At 43.6% G+C, this 17586-nt stretch overlaps 1 protein-coding gene and 1 pseudogene across 1 annotated transcript; one reads left to right on the top strand and one right to left on the bottom strand.

Moving 5' to 3' along the window:
- Positions 1 to 989: 989 nt before the first annotated feature.
- LOC147450295 (germin-like protein 5-1) lies at positions 990 to 1700 on the bottom strand. Its single transcript, XM_086520445.1, has one exon. It carries the CDS (start codon positions 1698 to 1700, stop codon positions 990 to 992), a length of 711 nt encoding a protein of 236 aa, XP_086376571.1.
- Positions 1701 to 2197: 497 nt separating this feature from the next.
- LOC147450294 (uncharacterized) lies at positions 2198 to 2927 on the top strand (annotated as a pseudogene).
- The last annotated feature ends 14659 nt before the right edge of the window (positions 2928 to 17586 follow it).

Here is a 17586-nt window from a genome sequence, read left to right as displayed (position 1 = left end):
ACGGTAGACACAAAGATGAGTGATGCATGTGTTGCACCAACGATGAAGATGCAATGCTGATAAAGAAAGGGCAGCAAGAATATGAGGAGGTTGTTTTTGTTCATTTAACTGGAGGGGAAGTTGGAGTTTCCTCTTCATTGGCGCCCAAGATCGGGGGGCCTCTGGGTCTATCGCCCAAGAAGGTAGGAGAGGACATCGCCAAGGAGACTACCAAGGACTAGAAGGGCCTGCGCGTTATCGTCAAGCTCATTGTCCAGAATCGTCAAGCCAAGGTCGTTGTCGTCCCTTCCACTATCTGCAAGGGATCCAATTTGGACAGCGTCTCTTTTGGTTTCCTCTCCTTTCTTTATGCTGCTTCTACTTCTGCTCTCGCAACCGTGCGTTGCCCTCACTCACTTGATGATCTCTCTCTCTCTCTCTCAAGAAAAACCTTTTCTGAAATAACTATGTAGCATCCAACAGCAATAGGAGATAATTTAACATCAATACAGTTCGTCTATCTGAACGGGTGCAAACCTCACAATTAAAAAGTGTCATTCTTTGCACTCTTACATCTGCAAGAACATGCCATCATAGCCCACAATAAGCATGACACATTTCAGTTGTACGTATGCAGCACCCCCCAACCTCATAAGGCACGACAAAGCAAAAGGTTGCGAGAGTGCATTGACCTATCTTTTTTTGAAACCATACTTCTTATGTTCATAGAACAGATCACTTTTGGCACTGCCAAGGTTCACAATTTTGGGGCAACCATCTCTATCCTTGTCCTATTGGGTGCACTCTTTGCAATAGTAAGCATAAAAAATTCCGGCACCTCATAGATGATGCAGCGCCCTTGGAAGGAGCCATAATTGCACTCGTCGCACACTCAAACCAGAGTACAGGGGTGCACATATGAATCGCAAATCACGCACTGACTCCCATATTTGCTGTTGAGAGAGGAGGGAAAGGATGGAGGCAGTAGTCTGCCTGTGGGGTTGAGGGTATTAAAAGAAGGCCTGCTTGCAAGGGAGAGCACTCGGCAATTGAGTTTTCTTCGTGAGCAAGGACCTGAGGGTGACGTCACGAACAGGGGACATTGAAGAGATGGTTGGGCTCTGCGGATAGCGAGTAATGGTGGGACCCAGACAGCGCAGCGCCACCTGCGATGTGCCAGGATTCTGGCTGGTGAGTGCGGTGATGCCCACGGCAGCCTCATCGCCCACATTCAGCTGAAAGTGGATGAGGCCCTTGGGGAAGAGGAAGAGGTCGCCCTGCACGATAGTCTTGGTAAAGAGCTTGTTCTCGGTGGTGACATATCCGACGTAGAGAGAGCCCTTCTCTAGGAAGAGTAGTTCGGTGGCGCGCGGATGGATGTGTGGAGGGACGTTGAGGCCGCTCACCGCGTAGTCGATCCTGGCCATGGACACTCGGAAGGTGTTGAGTCGTGGGAATTTGGTCACATTGGCCAGCATCACCAGCGCACCCATCTTGCTACTGATGTTTCTCGGCTTGCTGATGACTGTGGAGGAGAAGTCATCCACTGTCTGCAGCTCAGCCGCCTTGCACATAAACCCGTTCACCTTCACCGTTGAGTTCAAAACCGCGACACATATGTCCTGCAACGGCTCTGCGTCCCCTACCCGCATGCTCACCATTGCTGCGCCCACAGCAAGCAGTGAGAGGAGCGTAAGCGAGAGCGCATCAAATCTCTCCATGCGGGTGTGGCTTTGACAACACTTCTTGGCTCTACCTACTATGCCAGCTCTGTGCGCCAGCCCACTCTACTAAAGCAGGCCCAAACATTCTCGATATTCTCGGGCTTCCCCTTCGCGCGCTTCAGTGATCATGTCCGCCTGCTCGTCAACCTCTTATGATTTGCCATGGTTGCTCGTGAGTGCCCGCTTGCCCCGCGTATGCTGAGAGAGACTTTCTCTCTCTCTCTCTCTCTCTCTCTCTCTCTCTCTCTCTCTCTCTCTCTCTCTCTCTCTCTCTCTCTCTCTCTCTCTCTCTCTCTCTCTCTCTCTCCCCCAAAAAAAAATTCAACTCTCTCAAAGAGCGCGCGCCGGCGCGCGGTCTTTGAGAGAGAGAGAGAGAGAATCCATCAATTGCATCTGCGCCACTTCTAGCAAGGTATTCACTAGCAACAAGGGTCTGGCAGTGCTGCTTCTTGCCATGCTTTTGGTGATGGGGTGGTGACCTCTTATGATTCGCCATGGCTGCTCGTGAGTACCCGCTTGCCCCGCGCATGCTGAGAGAGACTTTCTCTCTCTCTCCCCAAAAAAAAAAATCAACTCTCTCAAAGAGCACGCGCCGGCGCGCGGTCTTTGAGAGAGAGAGAGAGAATCCATCACTTGCATTTGCGCCACCTCTAGCAAGGTATTCACTAGCAACAAGGGTCTGGCACTGATGCTTCTTGCCATGCTTTTGGTGATGGGGTAGTGAGCCTCGCGAACGCAATAGTGGCGATGAAGAGGATGCCGGAGAAGAGAGAGAGCCAGCTTTCGGCCTGCAATGGCCCTTGGAGTTGACCTCACCAGACACTCAGCATGCCAGGTATAACCGAGCGATGGCAGACCCGTATATGAATCCCTTGTGAGAGAAAGCACGATAAGTTCCTCTCAGGAGGATGTTTTGAAGTGCATTCTTGGCTGGGAAGAGAAGGGGGTGCCTGCTTTGTCGCAATCGTAGGAAGATCAACCCCTTTCTATGCTCTGCGGCACCGGATCTGGCAGCGGGTGGGGACAAGGCTACTATGGCGGCAAGGGTAGCGGTGGTTATGATCAGCATGGCGGTCAAGGTGGCAAGGCAGCTATGGTGGCAAGGGCGGCTATAACAACAGCCATGGAGGCAACCAGGGCAAGGTCCATGGCGGCAGCTGCGATAAGGGGCATGCGATCATGGTGGCCACGACCTGCAGGCCTAGCTCGCTAGATTCCACCTAGCTATAATTCACAAGAAGTTTTGGACAAATTTTCACAATAATTCCCACATTGTGACTTACCTCAACATCATGAGCTTCTGTGAGGGAGGCACCGCATACCTAGCTAGGTACGATTGGGGGTAGGGGACCGCCGGCCCCCCCCAATCGTACCTAGCTAGGTATGCGGTGCCTCTCGAGCAGAAGCTCATGATGTTATTCATTGTATGAAAAACACTAGAAAAGACTCCGTTTTCCTACATGAGAAAATTTCTAAATCTTCTTGTGTAAGCACTGGCACGTCCTCTCTTGTATGTAAACTGCCAGGTCTCTTTAACTCTCTCTCTCTCTCTCTCTCTCATAGCAATGTCTGCTCTCTCACAATGCAAGTTTAATGTCTTATCATGTCAACATAGGGTTCCCTTATGCTGCACAACACTTGAAATTGGTGTTTAATCAGAATAAGCCAAAGATATCACTAAGAGAGAGAGAGAGAGAGAGAGAGAGAGAGAGAGAGAGAGAGAGAGAGAGAGAGAGAGAGAGAGAGAGAGAGAGAGAGAGAGAGATCTCCATGACGAAGAGGAAGCAGAAGCAATTGCGGCATAAGCAGTCATGACGGTCAAGCGCCACAACGGTGGACGTAACAAGCATGGAAGAGGCCACACCAACCCCATCAGGTGCTACAACTGTGGGCGATGTGTGCCCAAGGACAAGGCTTTCCAGCGGTTTCTTGTAAGTAACATTGTTGAACAAGCTGCTCTGTGAGAGGTGCATGATGCTTTCGTTTATAATGGGTACACACTTCCCAAGCTTTACGCCAAAATATAGTACCGTGGTTTATGCGCCATTCACTCTCACATTTTCCGTGTAAGATCCCACACAACAAGAAGAGTTCGGGAGCCTCCACAGAGGTTTAGAAGCAAGGAGAATATGCAGAACCAGAATCAGCGTACCAATGTTCCTACTGTTCGGAAGTGAAGAGGTGTCTAATTAGTGCGTAAGCCAAGAGAGGAAGAAGGCTCATGAATTTTGACTTCTATGATAGAACTCTTAGAAGACACATGCTACGAGCATTGCCATTGTGGTTGAAGCCATCAATAAGATGGGCGTTGAGGGACTTTTGAGTCTTTTGGACGGGCTTGTATCTGATGTTTTTGAAATGTCTTTCTAAAGTTTTTTCCGAGAGAGAGAGAGAGAGAGAGAGAGAGAGAGAGAGAGAGAGAGAGAGAGAGATTGTCTTGCTTGTGAGACTGAAAGTGCGTGGCAGAGAGAAGCCCTACGAGTGAACAAGAGACACGACACTGAAAATTCACTAAACTCGGCCGCTGAGAGTGAGTGACCAGTGCTCGAAAAAACCTTTTTTCCAGAAACTTGTCAAACCTACATGTTAGAAACAATAGAGGTAAACTGACTAAATCTAAAGGGTTTTATACCAATTTACACTAAAGTTTTTCAAATTTTGGAGGTTTTCTCACCTTCAACTATAAAATTTAGAGGTAAATCTCAAGATTTGTAGGTGGGGTTGCACTAAACCTAGGTTTTTTCAAGCATTGTGAGTGACTTATAGAGGCGACGCTGAGTCTGAGAGGAGAGAGAGAGATAGAGAGAGTATAATTGGCTAGATTGGTTGAGAGCATGCACACCCCTCTCAAGATTTGTAGGTGGGGTTACACTAAACCTAGGTTTTTTCAAGCATTGGGAGTGACTTATAGAGGCGACGCTGAGTCTGAGAGGAGAGAGAGAGATAGAGAGAGTATAATTGGCTAGATTGGTTGAGAGCATGCACACCCCTTCCATGTAGAGCTCGCTGCTCAATGGCGGAGTCAGGCCCACTTTTGTTGAACTCTAGAAGAAGGTGGAGGTAGGGATTGCTGAACAAGGGCATCGGCGCATCAAAGTCATTTTTGATGCGCGACCAGAAAGACTGGTGTTTGAGAAAATATTCCTCAGCTGTGATCCTACAACTGTGGAAGACAAACCTCATTCTCTCTCTCTCTCTCTCTCTCTCTCTCACACACACACACACACACACACACACACACACACACACACACACACACACACACACACACACACACACACACACACACACACACACACACACATACACACACCCAAACTCTTCATCTTGGTTATCGTTGAAAGATGGGGCTGAGGTGATTGTGAAGGCACTGCATAATAGGTGATTGCCAAGATGTTGCATGCAAGTGGTGATTATTATTCATTTTGACAGTACCTTATGATCTACATCACCTCTCCCGCCCTTGTCCACAAAGTTCTCATGATTGGGGCCTCCTCTTTTGCAACTCACCATGAAAACTCTAAAAGAGTCCATAGTCCATGAAAACCATTATTTTCAAGTATGTGATGTAAGAGATATTTTCCTTTTCCTCTTCGTTTCTCAAGTGTCATGAAGATCTTTTTTGCGAGATAGACTAAAAGGAGTTACTCACCCAAAAACAATTATCTTCAATTTCAATAAGGTACAATCTAGCACCAAAGATTGCAAATACACATTGTTCATATTGGCTCCAACCTTGTTGAGCCAGCAGAGGATCACACCCACATTTTTGCTCACACTCATCATTTTTGTAACCATTGATTGTAATAAATGTCTTTTCGACATTGATTTTGATTGGAGCCATTCATTAAGTAACGGGACTCAATTGAGTTTCCAGCTTGTAATTCCGAAGTAATTTCACTTGCTGATGTAATTAGTTAGAGATGTTCTCACCTCCAAGGCTGAGGTATATAAGCCAAAGTTTTTGTAACCTAAGGGGATAGAGTTTTATTTAATCAAAGAGAGTTTTTGGAGCGCCGTGACTGTGTCTAAGAGAGAGAGAGAGAGAGAGAGAGAGAGAGAGAGAGAGAGAGAGAGAGAGAGAGAGAGTCTTATCTACTTGCTACGCGAGCTACGGAGCCGCCATTGGAGAAGCAACACCGCCATTGTGTTAGCAACGGCGAGACCTACGCACAGATACCAAGAGTGCGCGCTATCGGCTTCTATGTGTGGTAAGTTCCTACGAGCTTCAGTGTGAGTTTTCTTCCAACTCGTGTGTCGGAATGGAGCGTGCAGCATATCTATAGAACCACAACGAGTAGAGCTACACATTGGTACCATCGGGGTCAAGTTTCGATCACCTGTATTTTTTGGCCTGTCTTCATACGCGTTTACCGCACGGAGTGGTTATAGGTTGATTTTGCAGTTCAAGTCTTTAGGGTGTTGTTCTTACCTAGTGTATAGACTTCCCCTTGAGTTTGAAATCGATTCAACGATTCTAGATTCTGTTTCGTATAGCATTCGTTCGTAGTACGGATTTTAGTCACTTGCGTATTTTAGAACTTAGATTTGATTTCCTTAGTAGTGATTGTCATTAGAAGGTCGAGTAGGTGATTTGACACCCACCAAGTTGTTTCCATGCACCTGCGGGTCAAGCTCCGTCCTCGTCTGACAAATTCTGTTGTTGGTTGAGTTCTCGCTATTTAGCTTCCGCTAGCGGCGTAACCGCCTTAACATTTGGCGCCGCTGCCGAGGACGAGAGCCCTAAGTAGGTGACCTTAGACTAATCCTACGAGGTGAGTCGTATAAACTACTTTGTATACTTTAGTTAGAAAAGATCTAGGAGTGGTGGACTCCGAAGATCTCGAGAGATACTAGGAAGTGGGGTATTCCTGGGTCTTCCGTGTTGACAGTATTTTTAGTTTAGCTTAGATTTGTTTGTTGTTTTGTTGGTGTTGAGTAGTTGTTGATAGAAGAAGAATTTGCTAGTCCGTGAGTGGCACTGGATCTCTTTAAAATCACAATTACCAAACCCATTTTATGATTAGGAATAGCTTAGGTAGGACTTCATTTGATCCTGATCTGGAGCTAGTAATCATTGGAGTATTTGCTTGATATGGTTGATTGCATGTTAGATCACTAAACCGTCGAGTTAGTAGTGAAACTTGCAATAAACAAAAGTCAGAGAAATTTTTTGTGTATCTGGGAGTTGCTGAGCACTTGAGAAAGCTTTAGGAAGGATTCTGTGCCAAAAAACTGGAAATCTGCAACTTTAGACATCATACGCGTATGATGTCTAAATGGCCAAACAGAGACCAAAACAAAAATTTTGACTTTACCAAAGTGTTCAAAAGGGGGGTTATACCCTAATTTCAACTTAAAACAAGAGCATTAACACTTAAAGAAACCCAAAAAGACAAGCCGGAGTCCAAGAAACGTAAAGAATAGGAAATTTTGGATTCAGATCTTGTTTTTACATTCAAACCTGACAAAAACACTTGAAACTCAATTATAAACATTGGAGAAAGCTTAAAACCAAGAATAGTCAAAATCTGGGATAAAAGACATCATACGCGTATAATGTCTTTTAGTACATCCACTGCTTTTTTTTGATATCTGACCTGACAAGATTATTACAAACACTGTAGAAAGCATAAATATCAAGTCTTGACCCAAATTGATGAAAAAGACATCATACGCGTATGATGTCTTTGACCTAATTTTGGACATATTTTTATACTTTGCCAACACAGATCCATTGTAATAGCTGTCTAGAGGTTATATTTCAAGTTTCATCCCATTTGGATCATAATTGACCAAAACAAGTCAAAAGCGGAAAATTGCCAAGAAAAGCCTAAATTAGCCATAACTTGCTCAAACAGAGTTCAAACTGAATTTTGTGAGTGGAAAGAGCATAAGGGGGCTACTGAGAGTGAGCATAACCAAAATAGTCTAAATCTGTGAAAAAAGACATCATACGCGTATAATGTCTTTTTCAGCATTACTGCAACAAAATTCTCACTTGATGAAACAGAAGTTGTCCAACTGACAAGATTAAACAATTGACCAAGTATCAATCAGTTTGGATCAATTCTGACCACAAAAACTTGGAAAAACAAATTGCCGAGACGGAGAAGTTAAAGTCCTTTAGGGGAATTGATGAATTTGAGATCGGGCAGGAATCTCCAGAATAACCAACCAAAACAAGGGGAACAAGCAAGTGTCATATCAACCGAGGGAAGTGTAAACCAAAGTTGGGTGCAACCATTAGAGCCGATCTTTGAAGGAAGTGTTCTGATACTTCTTCGGAGAGATCTTACGAGATTTTCACCGAACACTTGGAACACTTGAACCTGAACAACAGAGAAAATATGGCAGCAGGATCATCAAACCCTTCCGCCACAATGAATCTATTGTTCATAAAGTACTAGTACGACAATGAGCAAGGTGCCAAGATCTACAAAGATGGAATGGACCGCTATTGTGTAAAGATAGAGGAGAGACCTAGTGAGTTCAAGGACTTAGTGCCCGTGAGCTATAGCGGAGATAGATATCTAGATGACGAGGGTACCATGTACTTGGTAGTCCTAAACCCTAACATTGTGGACAAGTGGGGATTGATGGGCACCAAAGCCAAAGTAGATGAAGAACTTGAGGAGAAAGCACCAATAATGAACTTCCCTGATGCGAGGTTAAGAAGAGAGAATGAAACTACAAGGATCAACACTGATAACATCTATGTGGGGCTATACAAATATAATAATGGGGAGCAAGATCTCTATTATAGATGTGAAGAACCCTACACCGGAGAGTTGACAGACCAAAAAAGACTTTATGTCTTTACCTACACAGAGGGATCGGAAGTGAAAATTGCTGCTTACGACAAGTATGGGAGGCAATACTCAACAATGGGCAAGAAAGAATTAGAAGGATATACATACTTTGGGGGACCACTACATCAGTATTATGTTACTTCTAGCTCACAAAGACCATCACCAACAAATGAAGGGCAAAACCCAATGAAGACAGGAGGACAAAGAACTCAGGCTGCTGACTCTTTCAGTCAACCTCAGTACTCGAAGCCCGGACCAATGGGATCATTACATTCCAGAGAGTCAATGGATACGAATCGAGGTAGTGCAGTTCCAATCCCCACATATACCACTCCAGGTCCAAGGTTCGAAGCGGAGCCATCACATTTACCTCCTAATAGTAGATTCAGGGCAGGGGAACCGACAAGGGTAACCCATGAAGTCCATGATGCTAGAGAAAGCTTTAGCCGGGACACAGGAGCAATGAGATTGGTAGCAGACCATAGACGTATGAGACCATCTCAAGTAGCGAAGTGTATGCCAAAGAAGTATGGTGGTTCAGGAGATCCGTATGCACATGTGTCACTCTTTAAGCAAGTCTTAAGAGCTGAGCAGATAACAGATTTCCATACACAATACGAGGGATTTGGTCTTACTCTAGAAGGTACGGCATTGACATGGTTTCAACCACTGAACATAGGGGGATTCCATGACATTGACCATTTGCTAAGAGAGTTTGCTGAGGAATTCTCAAAACGAGGGATTAAGCACAATACGGTCTCACAAATATATGCTTTTAAACAGAGAGAACACGAAAAAGTGAAGGAAGCTTCACTTCGCTTCAAACAATACATTGAGAGATGTCCAGTACGTGAACGACCACAAGATGACAGACTATCTGTTCTCTTTATTGAGGGACTGAGAAACGACACTCTCAAGAAGGACTTGCACTTGAAAGCTTGTACAAGTTTCGAGCAAGTAACGAGAGAGGCATTGTACTTAGTGGATAACTGTACGGTTTATGGAGAGGTGTCAGCGGATACAGATTTTGCATCCAGTAGCTCCTCCTCCGTAGCGAGCGAGACTACCACTAAAAAGAATGTTCAAACAACAACCATGCCAAATGTAGAGCAAATGATAGAAGATGCTCTAAAAAGGATGGCACCATACCAAAAACCATTGCCAAAAACACTGAAATGGTGTGCTATTGAACAAAAATGGACAAACCATCCAACAGAGGAGTGCTATTACAACAAAGGGTATGTAAGGGAGCGTCAGTATGCACCTCCTGCTCAATTAGCACCACCTCAAGTACATCCAGTACCTCGATACCCAACGGGAAATGTACCAGGACCTATGGGGATAGAAAGACCGCAACCGGTATTGGGACAACAACCACCTTTACCAGGAGCAAGACCAGTAGGCATTAGATATGCACCAACCTTAGAGAATCAGGAAGAACAAGCCTTAGTGCCTGTTCAAGCCTATTATGAAGAATCTGGTGCACACATGTCTCCAACTGTGTATTACCCACCAGAAGAACCCAAACAACCAGAACCATGGGGCATGATTGGGAATGTTGGAATACCAACAGTTACAAGTGCTTCTGATGAAGAGAGATACAATTTGGACGCAAGAACATTGATGTTCATAGCTCATGGAGGGTTAACAGGACAAAGACCATCCTATCCACAAAGGACGAATCAAATGGGACCAAGACCAGCACTAGGACCCTGTTACAAGTGTGGAGGTGACCATCTGATGAATGTTTGTCCACATACGGAAATCATTAGAATTAACGCTTATTGCACTGAGTGTGGGGTTACTCACTTCATTGAGGATTGTTCAAAGAATCCAAACAAAGTGCAAAAGACGACATTGAATATGCTAGAAACTATTCCTACCAGCAGTGGGTCTGAAAATGAAACTCTGATACCAACGCAAGTTGTTACTAGAGCTCAAGCTAAGAAAACCACTAGAGAACCTGAGAATGGAAAGTTAGCGACTGAAGTGGTTAGTCAAGGACCGCGGAGTCAGAGAAACACATGGAAAGCTAGAAAAGCACGCATGAAGTTGAGAAAAGAACGTGAAGACGCTATTCTAGCTGAGGAACTAAAGCGAACTAAAGATAGATTAGAAAAACTTGAGAGTCAAAACGGAAAACGAGAGATGAGCCCGGAAAGAACGAAACAAAAGAGTATTAAAGAAACAACGAGCTTAAGCTCAGGGGGATCAGTGCTAGTCGACAAAGTACACGAACCATTGGACGCACTGATGAGAGCTTACGAAGCTAGGTTAAAGACCAACCAAACACAAGAACAGAGGTGGATGACATACCCAAACGCGGAATTGGAAAAGCAGAGACTTGAAATGTGCCAGAGAATGATCGAGACTGCACAAGCCTTATTAGAACCACCAAAAGAAACAATGAATTGTGGAACGGAACCCAATTCAGCAAGAGACTATCGTTTCACGGGTAGCTGAAAAGACTCCCAGTGCACAAAAGCCTGAAAATACACACAAGGATGACCGCATAGTATTGAACACAACCGATCAGGAGATAGAGAGTTTTCATCCAGTCATACAGAGGTCTTATGGAAGAGATGAGGATTACAATGAATTTTGGAAACAAGTGAGAGAGGCAAACTTTGCAAACGAGCTAAGTTGCCAAGCTAATCAGACAAATTGGGAAAAGGACATCAGGAATCCTCCCATAGTGGAATTTGAGGTAGGATCTCAAGTGGACTTGGATCTGTAATCTTACTGGGGAGATGGGGGCTCTGTTAGAACAATGGAGAGCAAACCTCACTCACTGAATACCTTACCTTCATACTTACGAGAGTATGAAGAAAAATCCGAGATTAGAGCACTTCCCTCACGAAGAATCTCATCAGAAAAAATCATGGACTCGCAAGGATTGATAGAGATCTTGTCAACACCAGTGACATGCACTATCACTCTAGCTGAGCTTTTGAGGCTAAGACCACATATGTGGACCACTGTAGGAAAATGCTTGGAGAAATTTGGGATAAAAGACCCAACATCGAGACTGCAAGAGGGTATACAAGAGCTGAGCAAACCACAAAAGAACGCTAAGCCTGTACCCTTAAACAAGGTCGAAGAGTATTGCGAAGGTGAAGAGGGGAATACAACCTTACCAGTTGAATTCCAAGGAGTGAACACGATGGCAATACTAGACAGCGGAGCTGGGGTAGCCATTGCTACAAAAGAAATCTGGAAAAAATGGGGGAAACCAGCAATAAGGAAGACTAGGTTGAAACTCCAATTAGCAGATGGACACATGGAGAAACCTATGGGGTTATTAGAGAAAGTCGTAGTGACTTCTTGCGGCATTGAATACGAACATACTTTTGCTATTGTCGATTTTGGCAAGGAGAATAACTATGATATCATACTGGGAAGACCATTCATGAGACAGTTGAAAATGGTCCAAGATTGGGGCTACGATCACATATACCTGAGAAATATGGAAACCACTACACGTGTGAACCTGAGAGACCATAGCTACAAAGATGTGAACCGAACACCGGTAGAGGAGTTTGATTCAGCTACTTTGGCGAGATCCGAATTTCCAGCTTGGTTAGGTAAGCCCAAGGAGTTATGGATGTGTGGAGCCTCGAAATGTGGAAGTCTGAGGCGAGAAGAATATGTTTTAGAAAGGGCTATCGAAGACGAAGCTTATATAGGAGAACCCTTTCCAGAGGACACGCTTGAACCATTAGAATGGACGCACATTCTAGCAACCCTAGATGTTTGTGCAATTCCGGATGGTCCCACAACGAAATTTTGCGGACGGGTACGACGTGGTTCCGTACTTCATGTTGACAACTGTACTCGAAAAAGAAACTGAAAAGAACGATACACTGGAAAAGGAAGATGAAGAGGAGGTGTTTCACGACATTCCCGATCATCCAGAGTGGGGAAATGAAGCAGACAACGAGTCAACGGACAATTCAAGCGGAAACGAAGAAACTATAACGGATGTCTGATTTTATGATTTTCCGAACCAAACTAAACAACGCCAGAAACTCTATAGAGCAAAGAGAAAAACAAAGGGGGTTAGAACCAATCCGATGCCTAGAATAAGAGGAAAAAATCAATTCCTAATGCTAGTAAAGCCGGAAGATTGTGTTAAGGACAAGATTTCTGGAAGAATGAGAGGCAATGATCAAAAGAGCTTACGAAAAGACAAAAGAGACTCAAGAAATCAAGTTCAAAGGAATGGAACGAAAACTGAAACATAAAAATCAGAAAAGAACAAGCGCAACAGAGAACACACGGAGTCCAAGTTAGAACGTAGAAACAAGTACAGAGAGCTCAAGAAAACTCTGAAAGAAGTTTGGACGACAGAATTTGAGAGTGGAGAGGACGAAAACGCCAAAATCAAGGAAAACATGGATGTTCCCTCTCACTATAGGAAATTCACAATAGAGGATAGGAAGGTGGTATTAACCCAACCTATTCGAGAGAGAAGGGAGAACGAATCTTATGACGGACCGGAGGATGCAAAAAAAGTTGATTTAGCAGCTCCAGGTGAGACACCTAGACCGGTGTACATAGCCACAGATTTGTCTCCAGGCGAGGAAGAGAGACTTTTGAGTCTTCTCAGAGAGTATAGGGATGTGTTTGCATGGTCTTATAAGGACTTAAAGGGAGTTGACCCATCGATATGCCAACACACAATCCCACTGAAACAAGACGCAAAGCCTAGCAGACAGAGACCATACACATATAATGATACATTTGCTAAGCGAATCAAAGAAGAGATAGATAAGCTAATGGAAGCTGAATTCATATACGAGATTGAACACACCGATTGGGTATCTCCAATTGTGGTGGTACCCAAGAAGAACGGAAAACTCCGAGTGTGTGTCAACTTAAAGAAAGTGAATGCTGCAACAATCAGGGACAATTATCCCTGCCGATAACTGATCATGTTCTAGAGCGTGTATCAGGGAAAACAGCATACTCCTTTCTTGATGGTTTTTCAGGATATAACCAGCTAGCCATAGCACTGGAAGATCAACATAAAACAGCTTTTGCAACGGAGTGGGGAATTTATGCTTATCGGGTTATGCCTTTTGGTCTAACCAATGCTCCCGCAACCTTCCAGAGGCTGATGACGCATGCTTTCAAAGAATACTTAAGGTTGTTTCTAGAAATATACATGGATGACTTATGTGTACATTCTCTTCTGAGAGATGAGCATCTAGAACACCTAAGAAAAGTATTTGAGAAATGTAGGACATATCGCATTTGTCTCAATCCTGAGAAATGTGTGTTTATGGTCCGACAGGGCAGAATTCTGGGACATATTGTCTCACAAAACGGAATATCCACGGATTTAGAGAAGATAAAAGTTATAGTGGATATGCCTAGACCAACCAATGCGAAACAAGTACAGAGCTTTATGGGACATTGCGGATATTATAGACGATTCATTTACATGTACGCTATAATAGGCCAACCACTTTACAGGCTAATAGTGAACTTTGAATGGACAGAGGAGTGTGAGGAATCGTTCAAGAAATTGAAAGAGGCACTCATTACTGCTCCAGTCTTGAAATCACCAGATTGGGAGAAGATATTCCATGTGCATATAGATGCTTCGGCATATGCAATAGGATGCATTCTGGCTCAGCCAGAAGAAGGAAACATGGATTTTCCTATCTGTTACGCCAGTCGACAGCTCAACAATGCAGAGAAGAATTACACCACAACAGAGCGAGAAGGATTAGGAATGATATATGCTGTGAAGAAATTTCGGCATTATCTTCTAGCCAACAAGTTTGTGTTTTTTACGGATCACCAAGCCTTGCTCTACCTAGTGAATAAACCATGCAATACCGGGAGAATAGTGAGATGGTTCATTATCTTACTGGAATTCGACTTCACGGTAGTAGTAAAGAAAGGAAAAACACATCTTAGAGCTGATCATCTTTCGCGATTGACGAATGGAGAAGACCCTATAGGAGTAGATGACGACATGCCAGACGCGTACTTGTTCAACATAGAAATGATACCGAAGTGGTCTCAAAATGTCGTTAACCTATTAACCTATGGAGGAGAGTTCGATAGAAGAGAATACAACCAGAAACATATTGCTATTCAGCAATCCAAGAATCTTCAATTGGTTGCAGGAAGGTTGTATCAATTGGGAAATGATCATGTTTTACGACTATGCATCAATCCTGAGGAATATAATATATATCTGCGCGAAGCACATGTTCAGGAATGTGCATTTCATTGTTCAAGAAGGAACACATATAGGAATTTGTTACAATTGGGAGTCTATTGGCCAGGAATGAAAGAAAGCGTACATGAATATGTCACTGTATGTATTGTATGTTCATCAAAACCGCCAGCAGAGTATTCGACATTATATCAGATAATGATCGCTCCGGAATGGAGTCAGTATATTGTTGAATATCTCACAAATAGAACTTTCCCAGAAGGAACGTCAAAAGCTCGTCAGAAATCTGTAGAGACAGAAGCTAGAGATTACGCTTTAATAGGAGATCAACTCTATAAGAGAGGTAAAGACAACCAGCTTAGGATTTGCGCATCAGAGTCTGAGTATGTGATAATCCTGGAGCAAGCTCATGGAGGAGTAGGTGGAGGCCATTTCTCAGGTGATAAGACAACAAAACTTGTCTTAGCCGCAGGAATATGGTGGCCAACATTACATATGGACGCTGAGGAATACGTTAAACGGTGTGATGACTGTCAGCGGACCAAAGTACCACTTAAAAGAGATGATATGCCGCTTAGACCAATGATGGGGGCAAGAGCTTTTGCAAAATGGGGGATTGATTATGTCGGACCCATTTCACCTCCTGCATATAAGACTCATGCACAATACATCGTTGTGGCTACAGACTATCTAACAAAGTGGGTCGAAGCAAAGGCAACTCAAAAAGCAGATGCCAGGACCACGGCACAATTTCTATATGAATACGTCTTTGTACGATATGGATTGCCAATAGAAATTGTGAGTGATCGAGGCACACATTTTATAAATGAAGTGATAGAGATCCTTCTAGATGAATTCATGGTAATCCATAGGAAATCAGCCCCGTATCATCCACAAGCAAACGGACAAGCTGAAGCAACAAACAAAACCATATGCACGGTCCTCACGAAGATTGTATCTGAGTCGAGAACTGACTGGGACCAGAAGTTGCATTCAACATTATGGGCATATAGGGTAGCATATAAAACATCAATAGGAACGACCCCATATAACATGGTTTTTGGGCTAAATGCTATCTTACCAATAGAATTCTTGATTTCAACCTTAAGGGTGGCTAAGGATCTAGAGTGGACAGGGCACGAGCTTTCTGATAGAATAGATGACCTGGAAAAGCTAGACGAGCTTCGCCTAAAAGCAGTAGCTTCTATCTACGCTCAAAAAAGGCGACAAAAGGAATTTTTTGATAAGCATGTGCGGACTAAAGAGTTTAAGGTTGGGGACTATGTCCTAGTTTACACTCTGAAACAGCATGCTAAGAAGCTTAAAAAGCGAGGGATGGGACCTCTGGTGATTAAAGATCTATCACCAAGTGGAGCCGTCAAGCTTGCTACATTAGACGGAGAAGAAATGCCCAATTGGATTAGTGGATGCAGAGTGAAAAAGTATCTTTTGCCGCTAACCCAAGACATGCTTCTCAAAATACATCAAGAAAAGCTGCGTGTCCAGAAAAAGAAAAATGATTTGGAGGAAGCGCAAGCCGAGGCGAAGGAAAGAATGGAGAAAAGAAGACTACTACGTCAGAAACAGCGCAATGAAGGAGCAATACGAATAAACGCAGTCAGTATAACAGAAATGGATAATGACAAAGAAGAACCCATCATTGAATGCAAAGTAGGAACCAACCAAATCAAAGCCAGAGCACTATTGGATTCAGGAGCTCAAACTAACCTACTTTCACTCAGTTTGTATAGACAATTGACAAATGACACTAAACTACAAACTGCCAAGCAAGAGTTAAAGAGTTACTCTGAGAATTCAATCAAAACTGTCGGATGCACAGTTTTACATATACAGATTAACCAGTATGTGTATCCTCATATGTTTTACGTGGTTGAAGACCAAGCTACACAACATCCATTATTGCTAGGACAACCATGGCAGAAGCAATACAATGCAATGATTGACTGGAGTTCTAAATCAGTGCTTATCAAATACGAAGGTGAAAGTCAATCAGTTAAGTTCACCAAAGGAGAAGAGCCAACTCCAAAGGACGAATCCAAAGACAAAGGTAAACAACAACCAGAGAAAAAGAAGAAGCAATGGCAACCAAAAGTTTCTATACAACCGGATTACTCTTCGACGAGGAATTCTCAACAGTGGATAAGGAAGACAAGCAATAATATAACAGCTCAACCTTGGGAAAAAACGGAGTCAAAGTGGGTATGGAGACCAAAAAAGGTTGTGCCAGAGAACACAAAGGTGGAAAACAGAGTCTTCAATACCAGGCAATCAAGGACAGTGAAATAGATCTGGATTCCAAAGAAGTTCATGACGGCACAAAGCTATAGCAAGCAAATTTGGATCCCAAAGATTTGTAAACAGGAACTCCCTTCAGTATAATCAACGGAAACTCCTAGGTATTTCAAGTCGAGGAAATCAACACAAAGAACAAAGCAGGTTTGGGTCGCAAAGAGTTTGTGGCACGCACAAGTGAAGCGGAAGCAGATTTGGATTGTAAAAAAGAACAACAAAGTAAAGAAGAATCCATCTACTGATTCTACTACCGCAGTGCCAAAACCAACCCAAAACCCGACTACCAATCCTTCAATCAAACAAAGAGCAGCTTTATTGGAAAGACTGTTGTATCATCGCTCTACAATTGCATTGGGAACTTATGACCAAAACAACTACAATGCTTCGCCCACAGACACTTCATAGTCGTCCAGGAGGACTCAGACTAGGAGGGGGGGAGGTATACAGGTATACAGGAGCTACAAAGCAGCTACAAGCGACAAAAACAAAGAAAAACAAAAATTATATTACAAGGGCAGTGTCTTACATGATTTTGCAATTTTTATGTTTGATTGCGGATATTGAT

This window comes from Adiantum capillus-veneris, chromosome 9 (assembly GCF_014529385.1).
Source record: "Adiantum capillus-veneris isolate H3 chromosome 9, ASM1452938v2, whole genome shotgun sequence".
Lineage (NCBI taxonomy): Eukaryota > Viridiplantae > Streptophyta > Polypodiopsida > Polypodiales > Pteridaceae > Adiantum > Adiantum capillus-veneris.
Note: the sequence above shows the minus strand (reverse complement) of the source record. Positions and strands in the feature narration are given on the sequence as shown.

Excerpts from the sequence above, each read along its gene's own strand:
- LOC147450295 (XM_086520445.1), bottom strand. The coding sequence starts at position 1,700 with ATGGAGAGATTTGATGCGCTCTCGCTTACGCTCCTCTCACTGCTTGCT.